The following is a 25,511-nucleotide window of genomic DNA, read 5'->3' on the forward strand; positions in this document are numbered from 1 at the left end:
AGAAGGCACCAAAGCCCTAGAAAACAATAAAGTACTTATAAGCCAATACTCTCAGAGCTTTCTACAAGCAAGGCTTCTTGATGATCTGCAAGGCAGCATTTTAAACCCAGAACATAAGCTACCACTGTACGTAGCTCCCAATACAGTAACAACCTTGTCAATTTTGATGGTTAAGGATCTGTATGTTTGTTTGTGGGGTCTGGTTTGCTTTAGGGGTTTTTTGGGGTGGGAAGAGGGCTTCCAAGTTTTGAAGAAAAACTGAACCACTCTTGACTCTTCTGTGCAGGTGGAATTTAATGTCATCGTGGGCATCCCATTTCAAGGCCTCCTTTTCCAATGCGAACAAAACTCTCTGGGTTTCCGTTTCCATTCTGGTACTGCTTGCTGCTCTTACAAGCTTCCTCACAGGGCTGTCTCTTCAAAGACCAGCATACGCAGCACATGTTGGAACTGGGGACTCCTGGAATTCACTACAGCAACTGTTCTGGCCATATATAGAACTTCGACACAATGGACCACCCCCAGTATAACAAAGGTTCTGACTTTTGTAGTTATACTTCCAAGTTCTGGATGACAGTCTGAGAAGTTGAGATAGTACACTTAAGGTTATATATTGGGGTGTGTTTTGGGAGATGGTGTTTTTTTTTCTTTAAAGCATGACTTGAAATTGCAAAATTTATTTTTTTCCCTTCCCCATCATTCTGACAAAAGTCATCTTTATAAGTACCCAGAAGTATCTTGGTTCCATTCACGTTTACAATAAAACAGGTACTAAGTTTGAACATACCTAACAATAAATGACTACGTGGTCTAGCCACAAGAGAATAAAGAACTTATTTTGCTGTAACAAAAATGGAATGTTTGCATTTTAGTCACTGGAGCTGTTCCCAGAATTCAAGACTTGAAATGTAACTTTATTGATAGCTTTTGATAATAAAGCTTTAAAGGAAAGCTTGCAGTACTTAAGAGTATGTTAAAACTCTCATAGCAAGGAGCAGCTGATACACAACATCAATAAACAGGAAGCTGGCTGCTTCCACTTTATCAATTGCTTCTTTGCTGGCAAAGTCTTTAAGCATATGGTAGAGTGTGGAGTGAAATTCAGTATCTTCTTCTAGCTCTTCTGAAAAAGCTTCACTGGTCTCAGTGATCTTGAGCTTTTGTGCTTTCTGACCATTAAACATGTAAAGAGACCAGTCTTTGTCTTCAACAGAATCTGCTTTAATATGCTCACTTACCTGTTGCAGGAAAAAAAGGTGCTGTTAAGATGAAGCCCATGACACTGACAGACTACAAACTATAGTATGAAATCCTACATTCTAGTACACATACTCATGAATGTAATACAAAAACAAGGTACTGTATCAAGACCAAAATCCTCCATCTTGTTTGCCCCTGTGAAAGGCAAGTTTTGGCTGCTCCATCTTTCTTGCCACTCCTGAGCCCTGTGTAGGGAGTAGCTAGGTGCAACAGGCATTATTTGTCTTAGTTATTGCTCCTGGGACTAAATATTGGGCTAAATATTTTTGTATGTCATGTGCATTTAACTCAAGAGAGGGGGAGAGAGAAAGATTTCAACAGTATGGTATGTTCTGTGCCTACAACCCCAACTGCATCTACATGTGTTTTTAGCTTACAGGTAGAAACAGATCAATGTTTAAGTTGCCTTTTTTTTCCCCCTTAAGTTTACACTAGGAAACAAATGAAAACCCATATGGACAAAAAGAAACGTCCAGGTATTATTAATAAACATTATTAAAACAGACTGCTGTAATCTATAATAGGTTGCTGCTTGTGCAAATTGACATCCAGATATACCGTCCTAGCCTTGGCTAAAGCCCTCAATAGCCAACCTATCAGTTATAGATCCTGGCCCATTACCAACCATCCTTGTTACTGAGACATGTGACCCATTAGAAATCTCACAAATGCATGAGCCGTGAAGCAGGCTCTGAAATAGTCAACCCTAAATGTTAAAACTGCTGCGCTTGAAGACACTGTTTGAGGTTAATGTAACTTGTGGAAGTCAATTGTTTCTATCTCTCCAACTGCCCTAGAGTTCTGTGCCGTTTTTCTCTAGAAGTTTAGTCTAAATCCACAAACCTTGAACACTACTTTCTCTTGACCTGCTTCTAGATTCCACTTGCTCCAGGCAAAAGCAAAAGCAGATGCAACCAGTGCCATCTGTTGATATGCCCTGACTTCTGCTAGGGGAGCCTGTAATGCAAAAATACAAGTTAGGAAACATATATACCATTTTGTCTAATTTCCTGTGTTATACACATGTAAGAAAAAGCTTGCTTTAACCAGAATTCACTGGCTAAGCTGGCCAGAACGCTTGTATACTTGCCACCTGATTCTGCACAACAGCTCTTTATACAAGAAAAATGTTACCTATGTGAAAAATAAGTTGAAAAAACTACACGGAAAACCAACCACTCCTGCACCCACCTTCTTATTCACAGAGACATACTTGTAAGAATACTCTCCTGGGAAAATATTCACACCAGCCTTTTTCAAAACTGCTCTTAGGTCGAGTGGACTTGTCCATTTTCCTGTCACATGGGAAAGCACATGCTTCTCTTCCACCACTACTGAAGACAACATACACTGGTGACCCTGTTGTACAAATCAGGGAAAGCAGGTCACTGGTCATGAAAGCTATTTTCTGCTTCAGGCATCAACGCTTAAGAGTATCTGCTTTTCTGGATACTGCACACATTGTCTACTACTCTGGGCTGTAAACTTTCATCCACATACCCTGAAGAAAGCCACTTTTCTATAGGAAAAGTTTCCAAAAGACTGTAGCAAAAGTTTCCAAAATTTTCTGTAGGAAAAAATTTCCAAAAAGACGCTGGTCTATGGGCTCATACTTGAGCTTATACTGACTCATGTCTGTTACTGAAGCGATTTATATAGCAATGAGCATGCGGATAATCCTGCATAACTTGAACCTTTACAAGGAAGAAGTAGCATTAGTAGTACGTTGCTTGAAATGCTTTTATTTCTCTTGGTATAGTTGGGAGGAGAGGAACAATTTTTAAGTCTTTAGCTGGTGAAACAGTTGAATTCAGCAAGGTAGTATCAGTATCAAAGCATTTGCTGGAACTTTGCAGAACAATCATACAAATGCTTTCTTCTAAGCAGTTCACAGAAAAGAACAGAAATTAAATGACTAGTTCTTTTCCTTACAGTGCTTGGAAAAGAAGAGATCTTCCCTCACTTTAAACCAGAGCACGAGATTCAAATTGCTCTCGTGGAAGCATCCCCCCAAGTTCTTAATAAAGGGCACTGCAGTAATTCGAGATTTTTTTAAAAAAATCTGCAAATGTTTTATAAAAAAAATTATGTACAGTACCTTAATTTGTATCTGAACTGTTGCAAAGACTGTAGTAACTCTGAGTAGTGCTTCATCCACACCAGTAGGTCGCAATTCCCATGCCCGATATAGCATGTTGCAATGAGCATCCTGGAGAAGTGCTATTGTGTAAAAGGCATCCATCTCAAAGGTGATACTCTTTTCTTGGTTTTTATACGTTACGTTGCTGATGCCATCAGTTCTCCACTGTTGGCCTTTACCAAAGGGATGCAAAAATACAAAGATGCCTATGTAAAGCTTCTGTTTGTGATGGGTGCTGGGGAAGAATTAGTTAGTAAAGACATCCTGGGCTAACTAATATTCAGAGTTAAGATAAAATATGAGGCACGGAATAAAAAGAATTCATTTAAGGCAAAAAACTCCCCTCATTTTAATTGTCTTTAAGTACAAGACTGGGCTAATTTGGCAGGAAAGCTTCTCCTTTATTTCAAAAGAAATACAAATACTAATGTAACTGTCATTTCTTACTTGCTATACAGCAGTCCGTAAGCTCATTTTCAACAATAACTTCAAACATAAAACCATTTTAATAGGTTCTACTCTAGCAGAGGCACTTCATACTTTTCTAATAAGTAGAATATCACGTTTGAGTTTTTATATTTAATTATTTTCATATTTTAGCTTAATACTAATATGTGTAGTTAGGAGCTAATTTGGCTCAAGGTGGACTTTACATGGCTTCACTCTAGTAAAACTTGATTTGTGGTGTACAGTTATACCACTGCCTGTAAATGGTGTGTATTTTTTTTTTCATTTTTATTAATAAGCTACAGTAAAAAAAGCCTCAACAAGCAGCTCATTACTAGCTCTATGATGCAGAAGCAAAACACAACAAAAAAAACCCCGAACAATTAAACCCCAAATCAATTAACATTGCAGTACCTAAATTATTTCTGGGCTCTGAACTGGCTCTTATCTTTACAGCCAAATTCAGGAAATACTCAAACTCAGCTATAAATCCCATTATTTAAACTTAAAATAAATTTATGTCCTAAACTGGTACCTGCAGGATCCCATCGGGCTATCACAGGATCCTCAAAATACATCACATGATCAGAAAGCCGAAGGCTTATGTGTATGGGTGGATATGCGGCCTCTTCAGCCTCTTCTGGGGGATATGGGTATGCCTCCAATCCAACATCGAGTAACTTTGGCAAGATGGGAAAAGGACAGATAACATTTTTATTAGAAAATGCAGTAGCCTACTTTTTTCTTTTCTTTTTTTTCTTTTGGTCTACTTAATCACCTGTGGAGTTTCCTAACACACCATTTTAAATGTATTAGTTTTAATGGTTTGCTAATATTGCACGTTGATCTACAGACTCCAAAAAAAACCCCACGAGCACCTGAGAGGCAAACCCAGATATAATTCCACTTTGTCCAAACAGTGTCAAAGGGAATGAAAGAGGTCACATGCAATCGGTGATGCAGCTCTGTGTGCTTGACCGGGACCGAAGATCCCGTGCCTCTCCATCTGCCCACAGTCCTGCTTTCTTAGTTTGCATGGGAATTTCTTTTATTGAAGTTTTTCAGCTTCACTAGAAACTGTGATGTAGATCAATGCTGCATCAGGCTCCACAAGTGGGAAAACTAGAAAACGTTGGCTATAGTCCTCAACTACCTTACAGAGGAACTGAATTGGCCGTAATTTTGTTACCATCCTTCTCTAAGTGTACCTTTCACATATGCAAAACTAAGAACTTCTGTCTTTGATTTTACTTTGGTCGAGAGAATTTTCCAGCAGAGCGATCTGTGCTAGCAATGCTGATGAGCACCGACTGAGCACAGAACTCTGCAGGTGCAGGCTGATCTGTTCCGCACAGCTGCTCCAAAAATTGGCCTAGTGTAATTGAAAAATTATTTGAAAACTTGGTCCTTTAGTTTGCTGCTCAAGCACTCACGTACACTGCTTATGTACGGTGGTGACGCACCTCAGACCAACTCTCCAAAGATGACAGGGAAGAGGACCGCACGGCGTGTAATCTCTTTCCTCACTTACCTCCACCATGTTCCAGTCCTTGATTTGTTTGACCTGAGGTGGAAGCTGCAGTGCATCGATATGGTACACACCACCCACCGGCACAAACTGTTGCAAATCAACAACGTTGTCATCGGTTATCGCCTCTTCTTTTTCATTTGTCTTTTCCTGCCTCAGTGGATCCTGCACTAAAAAAGAAAGATAATAACCAAACAAAGTGAGTCAACCTGGTGCTTAAACAAAGCCACTGAATTTTCCCACTTTTACCATTTGTCCCTTTTGCACAAAAAGCCCATGCGCTTGAAGTGCTTTACACTCGGCAGCATTTCAGCACCATCTACTGGTGCGCCCCAAATCTTTTAACAGTTCCTTGAAAAGTGGGGAAGGAGAGACAGCTGGACAATGAAAAGCACTTCTTGTTATGGTACTGAGCTTTTTAACAGATTAATCTCTGCTCTAACGTTGTAGTCAAGTCAAAAAGATTTATATAGGAATAAGGTTTTACTGACAAAACGATTTACATCACTAATCACAGAAGAATTTCACAACTATACACTACAGCAGATTCTGGACAGGTTTAATAAGATTGTATTGTTATGAATAAAATAAGGCAAATAAAAAGACATAAGGCACCCACAGGTCATGTGCTGAAGGCGAAAGGCAGCTGATATTTATGAAGAGCAAGAGGGATTTAACAGGAAACAAAATTTTCAGATAACAACGATAATTCATGTTTTTTCTACGTATAATTAGGTATACATTACCTATATCTATCAATTGAAGTTTTAATTAATTGGAAAATGTTATTAGAAGGCATCAATGCCATGGAGAAAAATGCCTAGAAATATTTTCTTTAAAAAAAACAAACAATCCCACATAAAACATTGCACTGGATGATACAGAAGGAGGATGGAAGTTACTGTTGACAGGGATCAAGAAAAAGTGTTTAATACTGTAAAAACAGCTACCGCAAATTGTATGACATTTCCTTTTAGAGAGTGAGATAACCTCAAAAAAATGACAAATATCTGTATAAGTTGTATTCAAGCTTTTTAAAAAACAAGTGAAAATGGTGTTTATTTCATAATGTCAGATTTAGTTGTATTACGCAGAGATTTTATTCTACTGCACTCACACAACAACAGAACATCCTTTTGCAGTTATTCCGAGCAAAAAATGTACATTTTACTACCAGCCACAACGGTAGCTTGCACTTTAACTTGCTTTTTAAAATAAGAATAAAAAAAATATTCAAGTGGCTTCTAAGCAAAACTATTCATTCTCCCAAGATAAACTACCTTCTTAACACTGGAGTTAACTTAACAATGAAGTTAAATCCCGAGAGGAACCGGCTGTAATTCTCAGTGGTTTCCCTGGTGTTACATTCCTGTTTTTTTCCTCTCTTCTACCTGGATGCCGGTTTTCACTGCATTTGTGGTAACCGAGTATCCTTTCAAACTCTGTTCTGAAAAGTGGTTGAATGAGTTTGCGAATCATTAGCATGCCAGCAAAAGCATAATTTCATAAGCCTTCTCTCCTTATTAAAGCAGATAAACAAGCTTGAAGATACTCAGGTATAAGTAGTACGCTTCTGCGCATGCACATTTCACCTAATGCTATGGTAGGGATTTTCAAAGCCTTACTGAAATAAAATAGCAAAATCCTCCAAACGAAGCCCAAGTTCTTTAAAGTCTCTGGAAAAATCACCTTGCTTGGGTGGTCTCTAGGGTCTAGTCTGACAACCGGTTGCTTGGCCTGTGCTCAGCAGAAAGTGTTGTTTGGTTGGTTAGGTTTGTTTGGGTTTTTGGTTGTGTGTTTGTTTGGGTTTTTTTTACAAGGAGGAAAAAGGCTGTACAGTTCAGCTAAACTATACTGAACAGTTTGCAATTGTTTCATTTAAGACAGCACTACAAGAAAACTGACTCTTATTAAACCAAAGGACACCACAACACTGAAGAAATTTGTAACTTAACTTATGTGGGACAAATAAACAGATTTAGTTCCTAGAATTAGGCCCTCTTTTAGCGAAGTATAGCAGCATGTATCTTGGTTTAAGCACACATTTAAGTAACAGTAACACCTATACTACCTGAGTGCCTTCCATTATATGCATTTAAATCATTTTTTTCTGAGGAAGTCAATCTCACCAGACAGCCTGGCAGATTCATAAAGATTGTCTGTCTCACCCATAAACATATATAAATGTATGCTTAATAATACACAAACATACATAAACATAATCAATATGGCCATGAACATAAACAAAAATAATAAATAAATTAATTCAAATAAGTGTGGGGACAAAATCCATCTTCCTGTCTGTCCTATTTTCTCCCTGCATTTAACAATCATTAATAGAAATGTCAACAATCCCCAAGTGTTATCAAAACATCAATATATTTACGAACTTTGTTCCATTCACATAGAAATCTATATCACAATGTTTCCATATATAAAATGAAATACTAGAATAAGCAATTTTGCAGTACTGCACGTAACCTAACCAAATACCTTGTGACGGTACGTCCAAGATTTCTGATTTCTTCTCAGTTTTCTCCTCTGCTTCGTTTATACCAGCTATGCTACTGCTGTTTTCTTTGAATGAGCTAGCACTCTATATAAAAACCAAAAGACATTTTTTCATTAGGCAGAGACCGACACAGTAAAGAGGAGGGTATCACCTCCTTCAAGGAGCCCCAAGAAGACTACAGTCCCGCTCCTCCAGCAACATTTGCACCGATCTTGCTACAGGGTCAAGGTTTTAGGAGAAATCATTTCTACCTAGCTAGTAAAAATAGCGTTGATTACTCTCCAACTTTGTTACCAGATAGATAAATAGAGATAAACATAAAATAATTACTTCAGTTCCACGGCAAATTCCATCTCAAGCTTCCCAAGTACCATATACACACTTAACCTTTTTAGCGGTGTGCGCACTCCAAAATTTCTTTCTGCTGACGTAACAGCTAGGAGAGTGACACAAAGAAAACTTAAGCCAACGCTGAATCCAAAGCCACACCGAAACTCTGCCGGAACCCCCGCTTGCAGTCTTAGCCTCTGCCTTGCCCCTGATATTTATTCCCTTTCTCACACTGCTTTCTATTTTCAAAACATTACCCTAGATTGCCAGCCAAATTTCCAACCCCCAAAGCCAACACACTCCATTGAGAAGTGCTGATGAAGGGAACCCAGCAAACAAAAACAACAGTGGGAAAGCCCTCTGGTGGCAAAAGCTTCAGCCTACAGACACCGAGCAAACAAGTAACTGCACAACCAAGACCTGCTGAACTGAATCCTGTTCTGCACGCTGCTAGCTGTCCTCATATAGCAACCCATGTTGGGGTCCTGCGGTGATCTTATGGGGCTGTCAGTTTCTCAGAAGCAGAAAATATGTCACAGATTTATGGAAATATCTTACAATGGCACCTAACATTCCTCACGGATTGATCCCACCCTTAACAGCGACCCAAACGCCAACTCATGCACGCCAACCGCACAGCAGCTACCACACCCTGTCCAAACATCCCTTTCTACCTCCTGTACAACCACCTTTGGTCATTCATCTTTCCACTCTCTTGAGAAGGTCTACAGCACTGTATTAAGACAAGTTGCCTTTTTTTAATAAAATGTTTAAGAACCTGGCTCTCTCAAGCACAGGACACATTAAGAAGCTGTTAGACTGTGACCGGGCTTCGAGTAACAATAGCAAGGTAGAATATCCTTTGGTGAGATTTTTTTTTACCTACTTTTCTCTCATCAGAACATATTTCTTCTTCAGCGGGCATGCTGGGCTCTTCTCTGTCTGTCTTTTTCTCTTCTTCTGGTTCTTCTACATTATCTTTTGAACGCTGAGTTAACTCTTCGCTATCTAAGACTTCCAATTTCGGCACACTCTGACACTGCAGCCAAAGTGGAGATACATGATCATACTGAGTATGCAATATGCGAACAGCAACATTGCTCACAGCCAGTGACTTCGGAAGATCAAATCCATGCTCCACATCACAAAACACATGATTTTTGAACCTGTAAATAACAGTCAAATGGATAACATTCCCTAGTAAAATTGGCAGCACTTACTTTTATATTTCTTTGTAAGTATTCAAATTGATGTTCTACGCTAAAAGTCACCTAAATTCTCTTTTGACGCATGGCACAGTCTAAGAAAGAGAGTGGGATGTCACGGTACGCTTCCTGTCTTGTACTGACAGTTGTCTGTAAGCCCCTCCAGAAAAACTGTAACTGCATCAAGGAGATGAGGAGCTGCAAAAATAAAGCTCCTGATAGGATGACAATGAGGCAAAATCAGACAGCAGCTCTTCTACACAGTATATTTCTGGTAAATTTAATTTAATTTAAATTATTTAAATTTAATTCCTAACTAGCTTAATGGGCAAATCCTACATAGGTGAAGTCACCAGCTGTCTACATTACATCAGTCTTAGCATCTTCCACATAAAACCCAAAGAGATACAGAAATGTAAAGGTAATTTTGATAACCAACAGAATTACACAGCCACCAAGCCTTGTGACAATGGAGGAAACGGGCTAAGAGCAGCAGAGGAGGCCAACTTGCACCAAATCATAGAATGGTTTAGGTTGGAATGGGCCTTAAAGATCATATAGTTACAACCTCCTTGCCATGGGCAGGGACACCTCCCACTAGACCAGGTTGCTCAAAGCCCCATCCAGCCTGGCCTTGAACACTTCCAGGGATGGGGCATCCACAACTTCCCTGGGCAACCTGTTCCAGTGCCTCACCACCCTCATAGTGAAAAGTTTCTTCCTGATACCTAATCTAAATCTACCCTCTTCCAGTTTGAAGCCCTCGTCATATCACTACATGCCCTTGTAAAAAGTCCCTCTCCAGCTTTCTTGTAGGCCCCCTTTAGGAACTGGAAGGCCTCTATAAGCTCTCCCCAGACCCTTCACTTCTCCAGGCTGAACAACTCCACTCTCTCAGTCTGTCTTTATAGGAGAGGTGCTCCAGCCCTCTCATCATCTTCGTGGTCCTTCTCTGGACCCTCTCCAACAGGTTCATGTCCTTATGTTGGGGGACCCAGAGCTGGACAGAGTACTCCAGGTGGGGCCTCACGACAGCAGAGTAGAGGGGGAGAATCACCTCCCTCGACCTGCTGGCCACGCTTCTTTTGCTGCAGCTCAGGATGCGGTTGGCTTTCTGTGCTGCGAGCCACATTGATGGCTCACGTTGAGCTTCTCACCAACCAACACCCCCAAGTCCTCCTCAGGGCTGCTCTCAATCCATCCTGCATCCAGCCTGTATTTATGCTTGGGATTGCCGCAACCCAGGTGCAGGACCTCACACTTGGCCTGGCTGAACTTCATGAAGTTGGCGTGGGACCTCTCAAGCCAATCAAGTATCTAACTTGTGAACTTGGGTTCTTTAATCAGATACAAAAGTTTTTTGCTCATTGCAATTCCTGCCCAAACAAAGCCAGGACAATTCAAATAATGCTTATTTCCAGGTAAGATCAGCTGTTCACAAGTTCTAAAAACCTTCTAGCAAAGGAACGTTTATTTTTTAATTCTCGTTTGAAAATTTTAAGTGCATCTCTAAGCTAAGCTGACCAAAAGGCTCTAACACTAACTAAAATGGGCTCTTCCTGCAGGTCAGTCTGACATTGCTCAGCACCCAGCCTTCTAGTTGTCCTAGCAAAGCTTACAGCAACAGGTCCTGAGTCAATGCAAAGTCCTTTTACCAATTTATTCCTCATATTTGCGGAGTGGGAGTAGGAAGTCCGCTCCAAAATCTTGTTTTGAAAAATGTATCAGTTAAAGGGCAATCTAATAAGAAAAAATATCTTGGATTCAGAACGCACTGTGGAGGATATTTGCATCCCAGGCCCTAGAATCTTTCATCTGACAGAGAACTGAGCACAAAGCATCATTCACCATTTTGCAAACAACTGTAACAGCTTAGAAACTATTTAATGCATGAGCAGGAAACATTACTTCAGAGGAATTTAAATTCTCTTGCATGAGTTTTATTGTTTTCCTTTAAAAATTGTTCTGGCAGCAACGAGGTTCTACTTTATAATTTTAAGAAAGAAATTATAGATATGTATAAGCTTACACATATATAAAACACTCCTGTTTCTTTAATAAAAGGCTGATGTAACCAGTACCTTCCTTAGCAACAGGCTGGTATGAAATCCATCAGTTGGGAGTCTGTAGAAGGAATGTTATTCAACATGAAAAAGATTACGAGAAACTGGTTCTTGGTGTTTACTCGCCTTGGGTAGACAAGGCCAGGCCTCATTTCAAATTAAGAATTTCAGTTTGCTGTACCTTACTTTCTTCTTCAGATTGGCCCAAATACAGAAAGTAACATTTTTATCCTTTATGACTGCCTGCATGTTTCCAGTTTCAGAATCTTCATACATATTAGCTGTCTACAAAGAAAAAAGCCACATGTTTTCTTCTTATTTATATCACTTCGATTTACTTACATTTACACTTGAATAAATAGAAAAAGACACATAGGAATGAAAATACACCAGACCAAGCTCAGGTATGTTGTATTTATGTACTAAAACATGACAGTTATAAACTCAAATCTCTTTGTTAAAATTTGAACTACATTCTTTTTCTTCCTCTGACTTCATCAATTCTGTCAGTCAAATACTGCCAAATACGGGATCTTACATTATCCCCTTCAATGGTACTGCCTACCTCCCTTAATCATGTGCCCCCGAAAATCCTTCTCAGGACAACTTAAAAAAAAAAGAAAAAAAAAAAAAAGGAGGACTTACTGAGCTATAAAGCACTCCTATCCTACAGACACTACACAGATTATGTTATAATTTTGTCAATATAAAACTTGTGAAATGATAATTGCATTAGGAGTTTAATCCTAAACTCAAGTATTTAACATTTCTTAATGGGTTTTGACTGTGAACAAACATACAATTGCTTTACTATTTCCTTTACTCTTTTTCCTTTTTTTGTTTCTTCTAGCAATAGTCTTTTGCTAAACATACTTACATATATGATTAATACATTTAAAATAGCAAGCAAGATCACTACCTATACATGCAATCCAGGGAACAGATTCCCAAGCACCTTTTCATTTTCTTGTTTAAATACTCTTTATTTTTCCCAAGATCTTAGTTTAAAAAATGTTCTAGTCATATCAACTTGTATTAAAAAACATGTACAAGCTAACCTTATGACCTGCTTTTTACAGCTGCCATTTTTTTGTACAGTCAACTAGCTTTAATTTAAATCACTAAGACACAATACGAAACTAATTTCACACAGCACCCCTTGTTTTCAACATCTCCAGCTGTCACAAAATTTCACAATGATTTAATCTTAGAGGTCTTAATGATGGGAATTTCCACTGTAAAGCTAAGGTTTCTAGGGGTTTTGAAGAATTACGAGTCTAGTATCTGCTATGCATGTGATTTGGAAACTCAAATGCTAAATTTGGAAACTCACATACTAATCTGTGACAGTTTAAGAACAAACAAAACCAACCCTCACAAGAAGACACTTGTAGCTAACCTTATGTGCACTGCATGAATTACAGCTTCAAAGTCGTAAATCTCACTTACTTTAAGCAGGTGCTCTGTAGCTCCGTTGTACTTCTGATGAAGCAGATTCTGCAATTCCAGAATAGATTCCTGGTACTGGACTGTTTCTTTTTCTGTTATCTCATTTGGTGGTGTGTCCAATAAAAGAAACTGCAACTTCTCAATTAACTAGAAGACATTACATGTGGGAAAAGTATCTCTGTTTTGACACCATCCTTAATATACTGTGTGTTATGTCATTAAAAAAAGGAAGCAAACTTCCTTCCTTTGTACCTAAACATATTTTGGTTGCAGAAATAATTTTTTTTTTCTTATAGCTCTAGAAATTTTGTTAAGCCAGCATTATCAGATAGACAGTCCACCATGCAAAACGCTGGGAATTCCAGGGTCAAGGCTGCCTGCCTTCATTCCTCCAGTCCAATTCCTTCATTCCTTGACCTGTAGGCTGTGAAATCTTAGCTTATGAAACAGATCATTTATTGAATCATTTTGGTCATATGAAGAAACCTTTTGGTCAAAAATTAGTTTTAATGAAAAACTTGCAGCTTTATTTTGGAACCATATTTTCTATAGTAATAATCTCAAAAAAAAAATAAATAGGAAGACATACAGCAATTACATTCTAATTCTCAGAACAACCCTTGTCGTGAAGTTTGGAACTCTGTCATAACATTGCTGTTTGCTGCTACGTGCTAATATCTTAATACCTAAATGCTTGTATAGAACTAAAAAATTCCTAGCTGGCCAAAGCGACGTGCAGCACTGAGATGAAAGGGGGATCAGATTATTTCTTATGCCTCCCTTCCAGACTCTTCTTCCTCTTAGCCTGCGGAATCGCAGTGCTGCTGCTCATTAAAGGTGTGGGAAAGCAGCAGCAGAATTGTAACTACTACTGTCTTCTTTATATTGCCCTTTTAACATGGTCTACCTCAACAGTGAGGTGGTCCCTGTCAACTCTGAACTGCTGATCTCCATGATCTCACACAGATCATGAGAGTGTTTAATAGTTTCCTCTAAAACCATGTAAAACGGGAAAGAAACGCACAAGTGTTTTAGACCAAGAGAAGACAGGCAATATTTTTGACATCACCTTGCATTTCCAGTAGAGGTGAAAAAAAAAGCCTATCTTCTAGTATCAGGTAATACTCTATTGAGCATACTGTGCAAGGCAGCACACGTTTACAGGACCTGAAGTACCTGTAACTGCTTCGGTGTTGGATGGGAAACATACAGCGGGGGTAGAAAAGGTGTTTGTGGGAAAGACGTGGCAGCAGGGAGAACAGTGGAGAGAAGGAACAGAAGTGGGCAATTGCATAGCTTGGGTTGCAGCATAGAAGAGAAAGGGAGGAGGTATCTGTTGAAATTCTTGGAAGGGACCAGCATGTTCCCCACCGGCTCAGAAAAAGGCAGTATGCCCAAGGTGAAAATTGCAGCACCCCGCAAGCATTGCAAGCCAGGAAATCTAACACTTGGAACCAAACTAGCCCAATAAAAGTTGTATTACACATGCGACTTTCACCCCCAATGGTGGAGACCCCATTTAACTTTCTGAAAAAACACTATAAAGTTAGCATAAATGAAAATAAAGCCCTATCTTTACAGAGCAGCCACAAATTGCTTAAAATTTGCCTCCCGACCCATCGGTGGTTGGTGGCTTCCAGTTTGGGAACTCCTGCTCTTCCATGCCACCTTACTGGTTTAAGTGTTACACAATAAGGCTGCTGCCCACAGAAGCATCTATACGTGACATGAACTTATATGTTCCAGCTCAAGACTGGTTAAAGTGTACACAGCAGGGAAGACGGATGTTGGAATACTAGAGGTCAGTGTAGAAACATCACACACAAATCCCTTAAGTGCACTGCATATTTAAAGTCAATAGTCATCTCCGTCAGAGTTAACAATAAATGTGTAATTAAAAAATGTAAAAACTGAATAAAAACTTCCAGACTTTGAATGTTATAGCCAATTTCATCCATTTGGTGGAAAAAAAAAAAAAAAAAAGGAAGGGGGAGGGGGATGTGGCTGTTAAGGATATGTTCTGGTAAGCTTAAACTGAAAAATACCATCTTAGCACTTACATTTAGCACCTGTTCTCCCTTCTCCATCACAAGTTGAATGTCCTCATTTCGATCTTCACGCCATAAGCTCATGAAAGTATTTATTTCCTGCAGTACAGTTGGGTCAGGACTTCCATCACAACTGAGGTAACGCTCCCACTACAGAAAATGTTCAAAGGAAAGCAGATCTGGGCATGTGGTGCAAATGGCTATCATTATTACATGAAAAAAGAGGATTCTGAAAGACAAATATATTACAGTGATACATTCACACCTGCATCTAAACAGGACTGTAACACCACCTGGCTTATCATTATGCCAGAAAAAAATGGTTTACTTTGATATTAATGTGTTAAGATACTTCTGCCCACCTAACGTTTGCTGTTTACACTTACTTCTGTTCTGCTAGGTAGAGCTTGCACGTCTACAAAAGCAATGTAGTTCTGTATTCAATACTGAATTCAGTACCTGCCTCAAATGAGGAGCTGAAAGAATAAATGACCGAGAACATAAATGAGGAACCGGTGCAGGTGGAAGAGGCAGATGGTTCTCAAACCAGATACTGCCAACAAAACTGAAAATTCCTACGCTAGCAATAAAGCTGCTTAAGAGCCTTCTACTCGAACATGTTTATTCCTCCTTTCTCTGCCTCTGAAGGAGATTTCCTCCTCCTTACCAGCACCGATTCAGCTTTACAGAAACCTTTGGTGGGAAAGTGAAACCCTAGACTTTAATTTTTTTTTAATAATTTTATTTTCAAATCAATTATTGGTCATTCTTATAGGTCAGGGAAGAAAAAAATAATCAGTGACAGGCTAAACCCACTATTGGCTCGTGGTATCAATTTATCACCTATAATGCAATGTTTTTCATCCATACAGTAAGATATTAAGGAAACATTGCCTCCCTGTTTACTGTGAAGATTAATAACACAATGTTACTGAAGATTGCCTTACAATGTAAAATGGATCTTTTAGAGTAAAAGCACTTGTATAATTGCATTCCCAACCACTTCCATAACCATTTCCACTGACTTCAAAAAAAGTAATAATAAGTGAGTACTGAGTGCACTGGAAATTCCTGTATAAAAGACTGATCAGTCTTTAGTAATTAAAATATCTGATTTATTTTTTCACAACTTTGCACTTAAAAGAGAGCTTCGGTTTCATCATCAGGAAGACACATCCTTAAAAATAACAGCGCTTGTTATTTGATAAAAAGGAGAAATGTCATGATAATTTATAAATGTATCTATTAATCTGAATTAAAATAGTTCTGAAATGGATGTGGAAACTCAGCATTTGGTATTATGTATTTCTTTTGCCCTGAATATTCTTAACAAACATTTATTATCTTAATAAACAAAAACCACCCAAAGTTGTCAAGACGTAAAGTGTGAAGTTATCGTGCTGCACCCTTGTGGCAATGAAGGCCAGGGAAGGGCACAGCAGGCTACAACAGGCAGCGCGTAAGCAGCAAGCCCAAGACCGTTCCCTCTGCAGGGCTCCTGAGGCCACAACTGCAGTGCTGCACCCAGCTTTGGGTTCCTCAGTACAAGAGAAAGAATGGTTAAATGGGAGAGTCCAGAGGAGGGACATTAAGATGGTTCGGGTACTGGAGGAAACGACACAGGAGGAAAGGACAAGCTTTGTTAGTCTGGAGAGGACTAACAAAGCTAAAGGAGGAGCTAATTGCAATCTACGAGTACCTAAGGAGGGGTTATAGAGAAGACAGAGGCAAACTTTTCTCCGAGGCGCGCAGGGACGATGTCTCATGGCAAAGAGGCAAAGATCACAAGCTGTAACAAGGGAAATGCCAATTGCATGTAAAGGAAAATTGTTACAATGAGAGTGGTAAAGCTGCCAACTTGGCTGCCCAGAGCTACTGTGGTATTCCCACCCTTAGAAATTTTCAAAACCCAACTGAGCACCTTCATCTAACTTCAGAGTTTGCCCCGCTTTGTGCAGGAGGTTGAAGTATAAGAGTTTCAGAAGTCCCTTCTAACATGATTTATCCTATGATTCTAAATTCGTTCCACAGAGGCTTTATAAAGGATTAAGTAATAAACAACACAAAGAGAAAATCCTTCTGTCTACAAGTCTATTTAACCTTACTTGGAACCAAACCGACCAAACATCGTTCAGACGGTTACCAAATGATGTTTGACAGATTTACAAGAATGAAATGTTCTACTAATGTATTTCCATACCTTATTATTTAAAATTTAACTTTACAGGCATATAGTACTATTGGGTGATAATTCAACCTCCACGTATGTCACCCTAAACTGCAGACATTAACTCCTGGCTGCATTTTCACATATTTCAAGCCCTGATATCTGACCTAGATTTTCACTGTGTCCTTCGAAGTTTTGAGCAACCACTCTCTGAATGATAACCTGTGATATCCAGGAACCACTGGAACAAATGTTGTCAACTGTCTCAAATGCTACCAAAATATTTTTAAGCCCTGGTAGAGATTTTTTTGTGGATTGTTTAAAAGTAGAATGAATTAAACAAATAGAAAAGGAAGGACAAATACCAGAATATCTGAAACTACAGTTCCTCTTGATCACTGGGGTAAGCTGTGGGGCCCTAATACTTCATCAGCCAGACAGGCTCCTCTTTGGCCAAGTGTACACAAAAGTATAGAAGACGGAGGAAAGTGAGGATGGCCAGCTACTACCTTGAGATGGAACTTGAAATGCAGTCATAGCACGCACCTAAATTCAAGAAATGGAAGCATTCCTGGGTCCTGCAATGGTGACATAGCATGAAGTCTCTCTACGACACCAGGCAGATTTTGGAAAGAAAGCTTACCTTTGCATTTGCTCTATAATCCGTTTTCCACTGCTGTGCAGACAAAAACTTCTGTTCCAGTGAATGAAGTTCTGCTAGTTCAGACTCCCTTCGTTCTTGATCCTGTTAATATATATATATATCTCAAACAGAGGAGTTTAATATTTGATTTACTTCTGACTATTATTTTATATCAAAGAAAATAATTTGAGATATTTGAATGAGTTATCATTTAAACAAATCCAAACACTGGTAACTTGCTTTTTTATGAAACATTTAATTGAGAAGACTGCAGCAGTTCTCAATATGTTATTGTCATCACATTAGTTACTGAGACATATGATAAACATAACGTGTCATATGATTGTTAACCTCTCACTTGAACAGTTTCCATATCATCATCCTGGAACTACCTCTAATGAGAGCTGCTAAAAAATGTAACCATATGTTGGAAAAACGTGTGCAAGATTTTTTTTTTCCTTATAATTTATCTTATTTTAAATTCCTCTTCTCCCTAGGGGAAAAAAATATTCCATGAAGGACAAAAGGCACAGGCAAGAGTGACTTTTTCTGAAAAAAGACAATTAAAAAAAATGTTTGCAGTAAATCTCCTTTTTTTTTTTGAAAAAAAAAATTAGATATTAACAATCAGTTTTTGCTCTGAATTCCGGTCTTCTCAGAAAAATAATCATACGTATTCAAATACACACACACACATATATGTATACAGACACATGCACACACACAAATCAATGCATATCCCCTAATGTGTAACCAATTGTAGAATTCATACCAAAATTTTCTTGCCAAAACTGTACCAAATGTAATTATGGGTAACACAAAAAACACATCCAATTGAAAGTATAGTGGAGATGGAAGAAAAAAAAAAAAGCAGTATTCATTCGAACTAGAGTATCACATATGCCCAAAGTTAATGTATTTAAACCACAGCATCTTTATGTATCAAAACCAGGGAAGACTATCCCGTCGCAGGGAATTTTTCTGAATCAAAGCCAAAAATTGGCTTAATGAAAGAATACTACAGAAAAAACAACAGCACCATTTCTCTCGACTTTACATGCATTGTGTTTTAGTCAACTACTAATCCAGCTCACTACTTTCTCAACTTGCAGGATCTTATACAAGAGTACCTTTCATCAGCTTGGCTAGATTTTTCATTACTAATTTTAACCCAGTGATGCTAGAAAATTTTCTGTACATTGCTCCCAACACTAAGAACATAAGGAAATTCTATTCCATTCTCACACTAAATTAATAATGTTTTACAGACCTTGTCACCAGTTTAAAAATAGGATTAGAATTTTTCAGTAACAATTGAGCATGAACTAACTTTCGCCTCAAGGTTTTCCATCTGCTCTTGTTCAATTCTCTCCTTTTCAAGTCTTGCTGCTTCTTCTTGTTGAGCTTGCAATTGAGCTTCCTCTGAAGATTGGGAAATATATCAAGAGCATAAATATATTTTGCTGAATAAAACCAGACAAATTATTTTGTTATTCGCTGTAATGACAAAACCATAATAATGAGCAGCATAGTTATATCTTGTATCGCTCAGAAATCTTCCCAATGCGCCAAATTAATTTGAATCATAGTACTAAACCAGACTATCTATGGTACTACCCCTATCAGCCTGTGACAATACAAGTGGAGACAAGGATCACCAAGCCCTCTTCTTCCCTTCAGAAACAGCAGCAGGAGTGCCTTCTCCCTTTATCTACAGCTTGAACAGGCCCAGGTTCTTAATCCAATGTCTATGGCGAAACTGCCTGAGTGGTTCAGCCCCAAATTACTCTTCTCCTTTCCTACAACCTCCAGTGGCTACCACAGTCTTATAGCTATTTGTTCATTGAAATCCTCTCCAGGATCAGTTACTCCTGATTACAGTTTTACCTTTTCTTTGCTGCCATAGGGATTAGAAAATTAGAGAGAATGTGCAAACTAAAATTCATCTCAACCTCTAAGCCTTCATCTAAAGCTATGCATCAATCCAGATGTTCCCAAACAGCCTGAATGTCACCACCTACATGTAAATCACTGCAAGTATATCTGTGTTGCACAGAAGCAAGAGCAATAGCAGTTCCCAAATCTGCCTGCTACTCCCACCCACAAAGGTTATTAGTGATTAGTAGGCACTTACTATTACTAGCAGTCATAGCATGGCCAAACCCCCACCAGTTTGGATTAATGGCAGAAAGAGAAGCAGAGGAGATGGATCTGAGGTTCAGACAGGGTTGTTGGGTTATGATACTAAACTGCAGAAGCCGACACGTTCAGATGGGGCGGACAGGTCAAGTCATGCAACTGGGATTTCATTTTAAGGGATACAGTGATATACTATAGAACGACCTTGAAGAAGTGGGTGGAGAATCACTCACTCAGTAGAGACAGAGAAAGCACAAGCAAACTACACTTTAACCTATCGTAGTTTGTAGTTACTTTTTCCTGCTACCCCATCAGAACACCCACAGAAGCCAAGAGAAGTATTCCGTTGGCCTTCTCTGGAAAAAAGTCCTTTTCAGAGAATTCTCTTGACTACTGATAACTAGGCTTGAGAGAAGAGTGAAAAAAAAAAAAAGAAATGCAATGTTTTGTGGTTTTCTAACTTGCTGAGAATATTTCAAAAGGTAATGGTAAAAGAGAAAAAAATAAAGATCTAATTCTTCCAACCATCCTCCTTCCCAAGTTCCTAATGGCAGTAGAAATACCTAGAGAAAAGAGTATGGCTCTAACAGGAAAGCGAGAGGCAAGAGGCGGTTGACAGGTAACACAGAATTCGGCCCACACAAGAAAAGAGGGAGAAATCATCTGTGTTTGTGAAACAGATATTGATGCACATAGAGTTTATTAAATTACTTTCTGTCCACTTATTTAAAATAAATGGTTTGTGCCATCACATTCCCTACAAATGAAGTGCACAGTACCTTCCTCTTTCAGCCTCCTTTCTTCTTCTTCTTTCTGTAATCTCAGTTGTTCAGCTTTGCTAACTTTCTTTTTGCCACTGGACTTAATGTTTGCAATAAATTAAAAGAAAACAAACATCAATATTACTTTAATACATTTTGGGATGTATTCACCCTCTGTAACTTTGCCCTTCTAATCTGATCCCTGAATTAAGATTTTAGACTCTCTTATACAGTCAATGGCAATCCATATCCTGGACTCAATTTTCTTCTAATTTTCACGCTGCAATATATGCTCTTACAATTAATATATTATTTTATGCTAGACACTCCTGAACACGGCCACACTAGAGGAATATTAAAATCTCTTGGTTTAATGGGGAAATTGAATAGCATCTACATTTGCTAAGGAAGCGGATATTACAGTTTCAAATGTTTTGCAAAATAGTCGGAAATGCATTTTGGGATATAGGCAAGTTTGGCATTTAGAAGCACCTAATTCACAAGACAACTAACACAGAGTTCTCTTTACTGTCACAAAATCCTAACTGCAGCTCAAGACAGTTTACTGTTCAACCTCTAGGTTAATCCTAGAATAACTATATTTTAAATTTGGGTTTCTCAGAAATTATCTTCCTTATTAATTCTTTGCAGTCTGGGTATACATTTGAAAAAATAAAAAAAAGGCGAGGTAAGTAACATGCAAAATCTACCGGCATGTAACAGATTAACCAAAACAGAACACTTATTTTTGTCCTGTAATTCATAGCACTCATTGATTCCTCACTGATGATACACATACAAATTTGATAATTGGATTTGTGCACATGAGGCCACGTTGTCTTCAAGAGATACAAACAGCTAGGATGTGGAAAGCATAATTCTCTGTGGATCTGAAGATTTGCATTTGGCCCCTCACTTTTTTCCTCAAGAGCAAAAAGGAAGATTTTTGGATGGGGTTTTATTTTTTACTATCATTTTGTTTGGTTTTTGTGTTGACACAGTCTTGGGATGTTTAATCAAGCGTGTAGGATCAGCATTGTCACCAGAAAACAGCACTTAAAGACACACAAGAGGAAAACACTGATTTCCTGCTAATGCAGTAGCTAAAGCAGCCTAAGGCTGCAATCTTCACCAAGCACATGGTTACTAATGACTAAATTATCTTTATTCAGTTTTACTCAGTGTATACACAGGTAACACTGCCATTGTATTGCACACATAATAAACTTGCAGTCAATGTGCCTTGACTCCATCTGGGCTCGATGGAACGATACCAGGGAGGAGTGCTGTTCCTGAAGGCAGATGCTGCAAAGACAAGGCCTGAATACAAAAGATTTAAAAAAAAAAAAAAAAAGAAGGGGGGGGTGGGCTGGGGGTAGAAATGGCCAGGAAGGAAGTAAATCAAAACAAGTTTGCAGAGCTTGTGGAAACAAGGAGGCTGATTTAATACGGAACTGCAAAATGAATTCACAGCCAATGTTATTTGCTCATAAGTGGGACAGATAAGGCTATTTTATTTTTATTTATACATGAGAAAATAAACCATGGTATTCTGCACAGGCTCCAGCACGCGGAGAAAACAAAGAGTGACAGCAGTCTAAACTAAGGCTGAAAGCAAAGGTATGGATGCCAAAATACAAAATGTGAAGGAAAACAAATGACTTGCATTTGGTGGTGCTGTGTACTGGCTGAACAATGGTATTCTGCCACTGACACACACAAACGGAAGAGTTAAATTAAATCAAATGTTTACTTGTTTAAACCACAGAAAATATGGAATGTAAATGGGTTCAGAGGGCGAGGCAATGTGAAAAGAGGAGGAGACACATCCTCTATCGAAGCATCTAACCTGGATGTTTGTATATCAGAGGGCTGAATCCCAAGTCCCCATGCCATCACTGGTGAGAGATGAGTGCTTACAAGGATTCAGTCAGGTAAGGTAAAATGACTAAAACAGCATGAGTTTCATCCACAGTGTCAGCAAGAGAATACAATCGGACGGTATCACAATGTAAATAAGCACTAAGGATCAAAGGCATCTGCTAGGAATCCAATCCTCCTCTTCCGCAGAGAAATGGGTACCGAATGGCACCAAACCAGCACAGTAGCACAGTGCCCATCTTGCAGAGGTGTAAATGAGGCAGTAAAGAAAGAGGTCCAACAAAGCTGACAGGGAGAGACAACAAAAGAGGACTTAAGTCCAGACAGTTGCAAACGAACACGATGGTATTATGAAGTCTTCCTACCCACTCCACCGGAGTATTCGTAATAATTTGGTAACCACTGTTACAAGTAATCCAATTGACAGGGAACTTAGAAATAATCAAGGAGAACCTTTGTCATTCATCACACGAAAAGAGTGTTACAAATGCTGTTATTTCACATTTTGATTCTGACTAGTATATTTTCAGCTGTGAATAACTACTTGGAAAGCTATTCACTTTACACTGCTTTGCATGGCAATAAATATATACATAAATGTAACTTTGAATACAAAGGTTATCATGAAGCTTGAACAAAAGCAATGGTGAAAATTTACACACACCGGTTATCATGAATCTTGTCACATTTGTTACCAAAGCATTTATTTGCAAAATTCTCCTAGAAGAGAGTCAATAAAAACCACAATTCTACCCATTAAGATTTCAGGGAAGAATCAGTTCCTTCCAGTTAAAAAAAAAAAAAATATATATATAAAACCTTTGGATTACTTTTCTTCCAGTGAAAATGGAAAAATCTGCTTGTTTCAATTACTTTTAATCACTTTTTAGTCCACTTCTTTTCACATTCTTATGACTTAACATAGTACAGACAAAACTGAGATGCACAGTTCTCCAATCAATACTGTGTTCTTTTTTTTTTTTTGGGCGGGGGGGGAAGCGTAGTTAATTTCATTATCACTGAATTAAGAATAATCCACAGGCACGAATCTCTGCAATCTAGGTTCCCGTGGACTTCTGTCTGTTGTCCGCCCCTACCCATCATGTTCCATGTCGGGCCTGCGGCTCAAAGCCAGGACACTGGCTCTCTGCCCGGACACCGGCTGCCCAGCACAACACACAGCGACTACGCTGACCGCCTTCTCTCTAGTAGTTCCGCAGGAACACGGCTCTGCCTCCTTGCAAAAGGCACACAGGCTTAGTGTCCTGCAGACGCCTGTTCCTCTCTCAAATTTGACTGAGCCTGACCAACCAGCTTAGAAGAAATACAAGTTAAAAAACCCCACCTCTTTTAAAAAAAAACCCACCTCTTTCTTTCAAAAAGCACATTTGCACACGATTATGGTATCACAGCACCTTTATTACGACAGAACCTCTTAAAAATAATGTTTTGTAGACATTAAGTCCAGAAGTAACTTGATGCTTACTTTAATTTCAGTATGAAGCGCTTCTTAATTTTACTCATTTAAATTCCGAAATAACGGAATTGTGCTGGCACACTGTCTAAATGAACACTGCAAGGGCCAAAATGCTGTATGTGAATTAGAGCATATTTCTGCCTACCTACCTTTTTTTTCTTTTTTGGACCCTAGAAGATCGGGGGAGGGGAGGGAAGAAAAAAACAAAAAAGGAAAGTCAGCATCAGAGAACAGGGTATTGAGTATAAAGGAATAATTAGAAAATACAACTATTCTGTAAAATTAGATGAGATTAACTATTGAAAAGTTATAGTGACAATAATTTCAATATTGCAGAAAAGTAGCCGCTAACACTTGCCTCCAGACCGTCATAATTTACCAGGCTGGCTTACACATACGGTTATAGAAGTACATCTACTTACTCCCGGTGCGAAAAAAAATAACGTACAACAAATATATAACTTATTCCGAGGTACAGTTTAGTCACAAAATGTTTTCCGAACCGATGTACTGATACTGCGTGCTGCTGCTAATAACGCTAAGTTGCACCGCGCGATGATCCGTCAGAACACGGAAACGCCACCGGCGCCTCTTCTCACCCGCGGGGAAACTGCCCGCGAAGTGAAAAAATGTAACCAGGGGCCTTCTCCAGGGGACTGCAGGGCACAAGAGGTTTTAGAAAGCCAAACGTCTAACAGTGAATCCCTTATTTGATTCATCGATTACCTTTTCGGTGCGACGTCCAAATATTGCCACGCGAATTTACGTTAACTTCGGTGTGAATGGGCACACGGCCGAGAGTACTCCCTGGGGGCGGGGAAGGGGGAGGAAGGAGGAGGCAGGCTGTGCCAGGGGACGCAGAGAAGTTCGTCGCGGCACAGCGGCTCCGACGGCAAAGCTTGAGCTCCCTCCCAGCTGGGTTTCTCGCCAAGCAGCCACCGGAACAAACCGCGGCGCAAGAACCGAGCTCGGGGGGGTTGCAGCAAAGCTACCCTGCCCTTCGGGTGATTTTTCAGAGCCTTCAGTCTTTTTTTTTTTTTTTTTTTTTACAATCTTTTTTTTACTTCAGTAGCCCCCGTGGAATACTTCAGCCCAACCCTTACCCGCTTCACCACCTAGCCAGCCTCCCGAGACGCCCGTCACCGTTGCTTTCCCTCAAAGCCCTGCGGCCACACGGCCCAGCAAGCCGCGCTCTCACCGCCGGCAGCTCGGTCACCCGGGCCGGGCAGCGGCAGCCACGACCCACCGCGGTGCGGGGGGTCCCCGGAACGGGCCGCCGTCACGGGGAGACGCCCCGTGCCCCCACCCGGGTAAGGCCTCCCGCCCCCGCCGCCGGCCCGCTCTCACCATGGCGCCGCCGCCGCGTTGCCTAGGCGACCAGCCCACCTGCTCCCCACCGCCAATGGCGTCCTGCCTGCCCCCGCCCCGCCCACGGACGGTCGGGAGAAGGGCGGTGCCTCC

General features: G+C 39.6%; 2 protein-coding genes across 35 annotated transcripts in view; one reads left to right on the top strand and one right to left on the bottom strand.

Annotated features, from left to right (window-relative positions):
- The window catches only part of IRAG2 (inositol 1,4,5-triphosphate receptor associated 2), a 43,239-nt gene extending 41,476 nt beyond the window's left edge, over positions 1 to 1,763 (top strand). For all 14 annotated transcript variants that reach the window (XM_074586930.1, XM_074586942.1, XM_074586941.1 and 11 more), the window contains one exon: positions 287 to 1,763. In XM_074586930.1, the coding sequence (XP_074443031.1) occupies positions 287 to 530 (244 nt within the window). In that variant the 3' untranslated portion in view covers positions 531 to 1,763. The remainder of the gene's footprint in view (positions 1 to 286) is intronic.
- Positions 896 to 25,487, bottom strand: DNAI7 (dynein axonemal intermediate chain 7). 21 transcript variants are annotated; one of them, XM_074587109.1, is made up of 17 exons: positions 25,154 to 25,452; positions 24,200 to 24,220; positions 22,542 to 22,858; positions 20,711 to 20,792; positions 19,123 to 19,214; positions 17,793 to 17,894; positions 14,995 to 15,132; positions 12,935 to 13,081; positions 11,667 to 11,770; positions 9,104 to 9,383; positions 7,869 to 7,971; positions 5,379 to 5,545; positions 4,383 to 4,527; positions 3,359 to 3,573; positions 2,452 to 2,619; positions 2,104 to 2,217; positions 896 to 1,238 (listed from the first exon to the last, which is right to left on the bottom strand). In XM_074587109.1, the coding sequence occupies exons 5-17, from the start codon at positions 19,141 to 19,143 to the stop codon at positions 963 to 965; spliced, it is 1,980 nt and encodes a 659-aa protein (XP_074443210.1). In that variant the 5' UTR covers positions 19,144 to 19,214; positions 20,711 to 20,792; positions 22,542 to 22,858; positions 24,200 to 24,220; positions 25,154 to 25,452; the 3' UTR covers positions 896 to 962. The 21 variants fall into 21 exon arrangements, 19 of the variants coding, with proteins under 19 accessions (XP_074443210.1, XP_074443142.1, XP_074443170.1 ...); XM_074587041.1 differs by lacking the exon at positions 22,542 to 22,858 and adding an exon at positions 11,504 to 11,546 and having other exon boundaries at positions 9,104 to 9,256; positions 25,398 to 25,451; XM_074587069.1 differs by having other exon boundaries at positions 25,398 to 25,423.
- Between the last annotated feature and the right edge of the window lie 24 nt (positions 25,488 to 25,511).

The sequence above is a fragment of the Larus michahellis genome, chromosome 1 (assembly GCF_964199755.1).
Source record: "Larus michahellis chromosome 1, bLarMic1.1, whole genome shotgun sequence".
NCBI lineage: Eukaryota > Metazoa > Chordata > Aves > Charadriiformes > Laridae > Larus > Larus michahellis.

Excerpts from the sequence above, each read along its gene's own strand:
- DNAI7 (XM_074587031.1), bottom strand. Across the intron at positions 4,528-5,378 it reads AGGACTGGAACATGGTGGAG|TTACTCGATGTTGGATTGGA; the intron begins GTAAGTGAGGAA and ends ATCTTGCCAAAG. Across the intron at positions 2,620-3,358 it reads CAGTTCAGATACAAATTAAG|GGTCACCAGTGTATGTTGTC; the intron begins GTACTGTACATA and ends TTTGTACAACAG.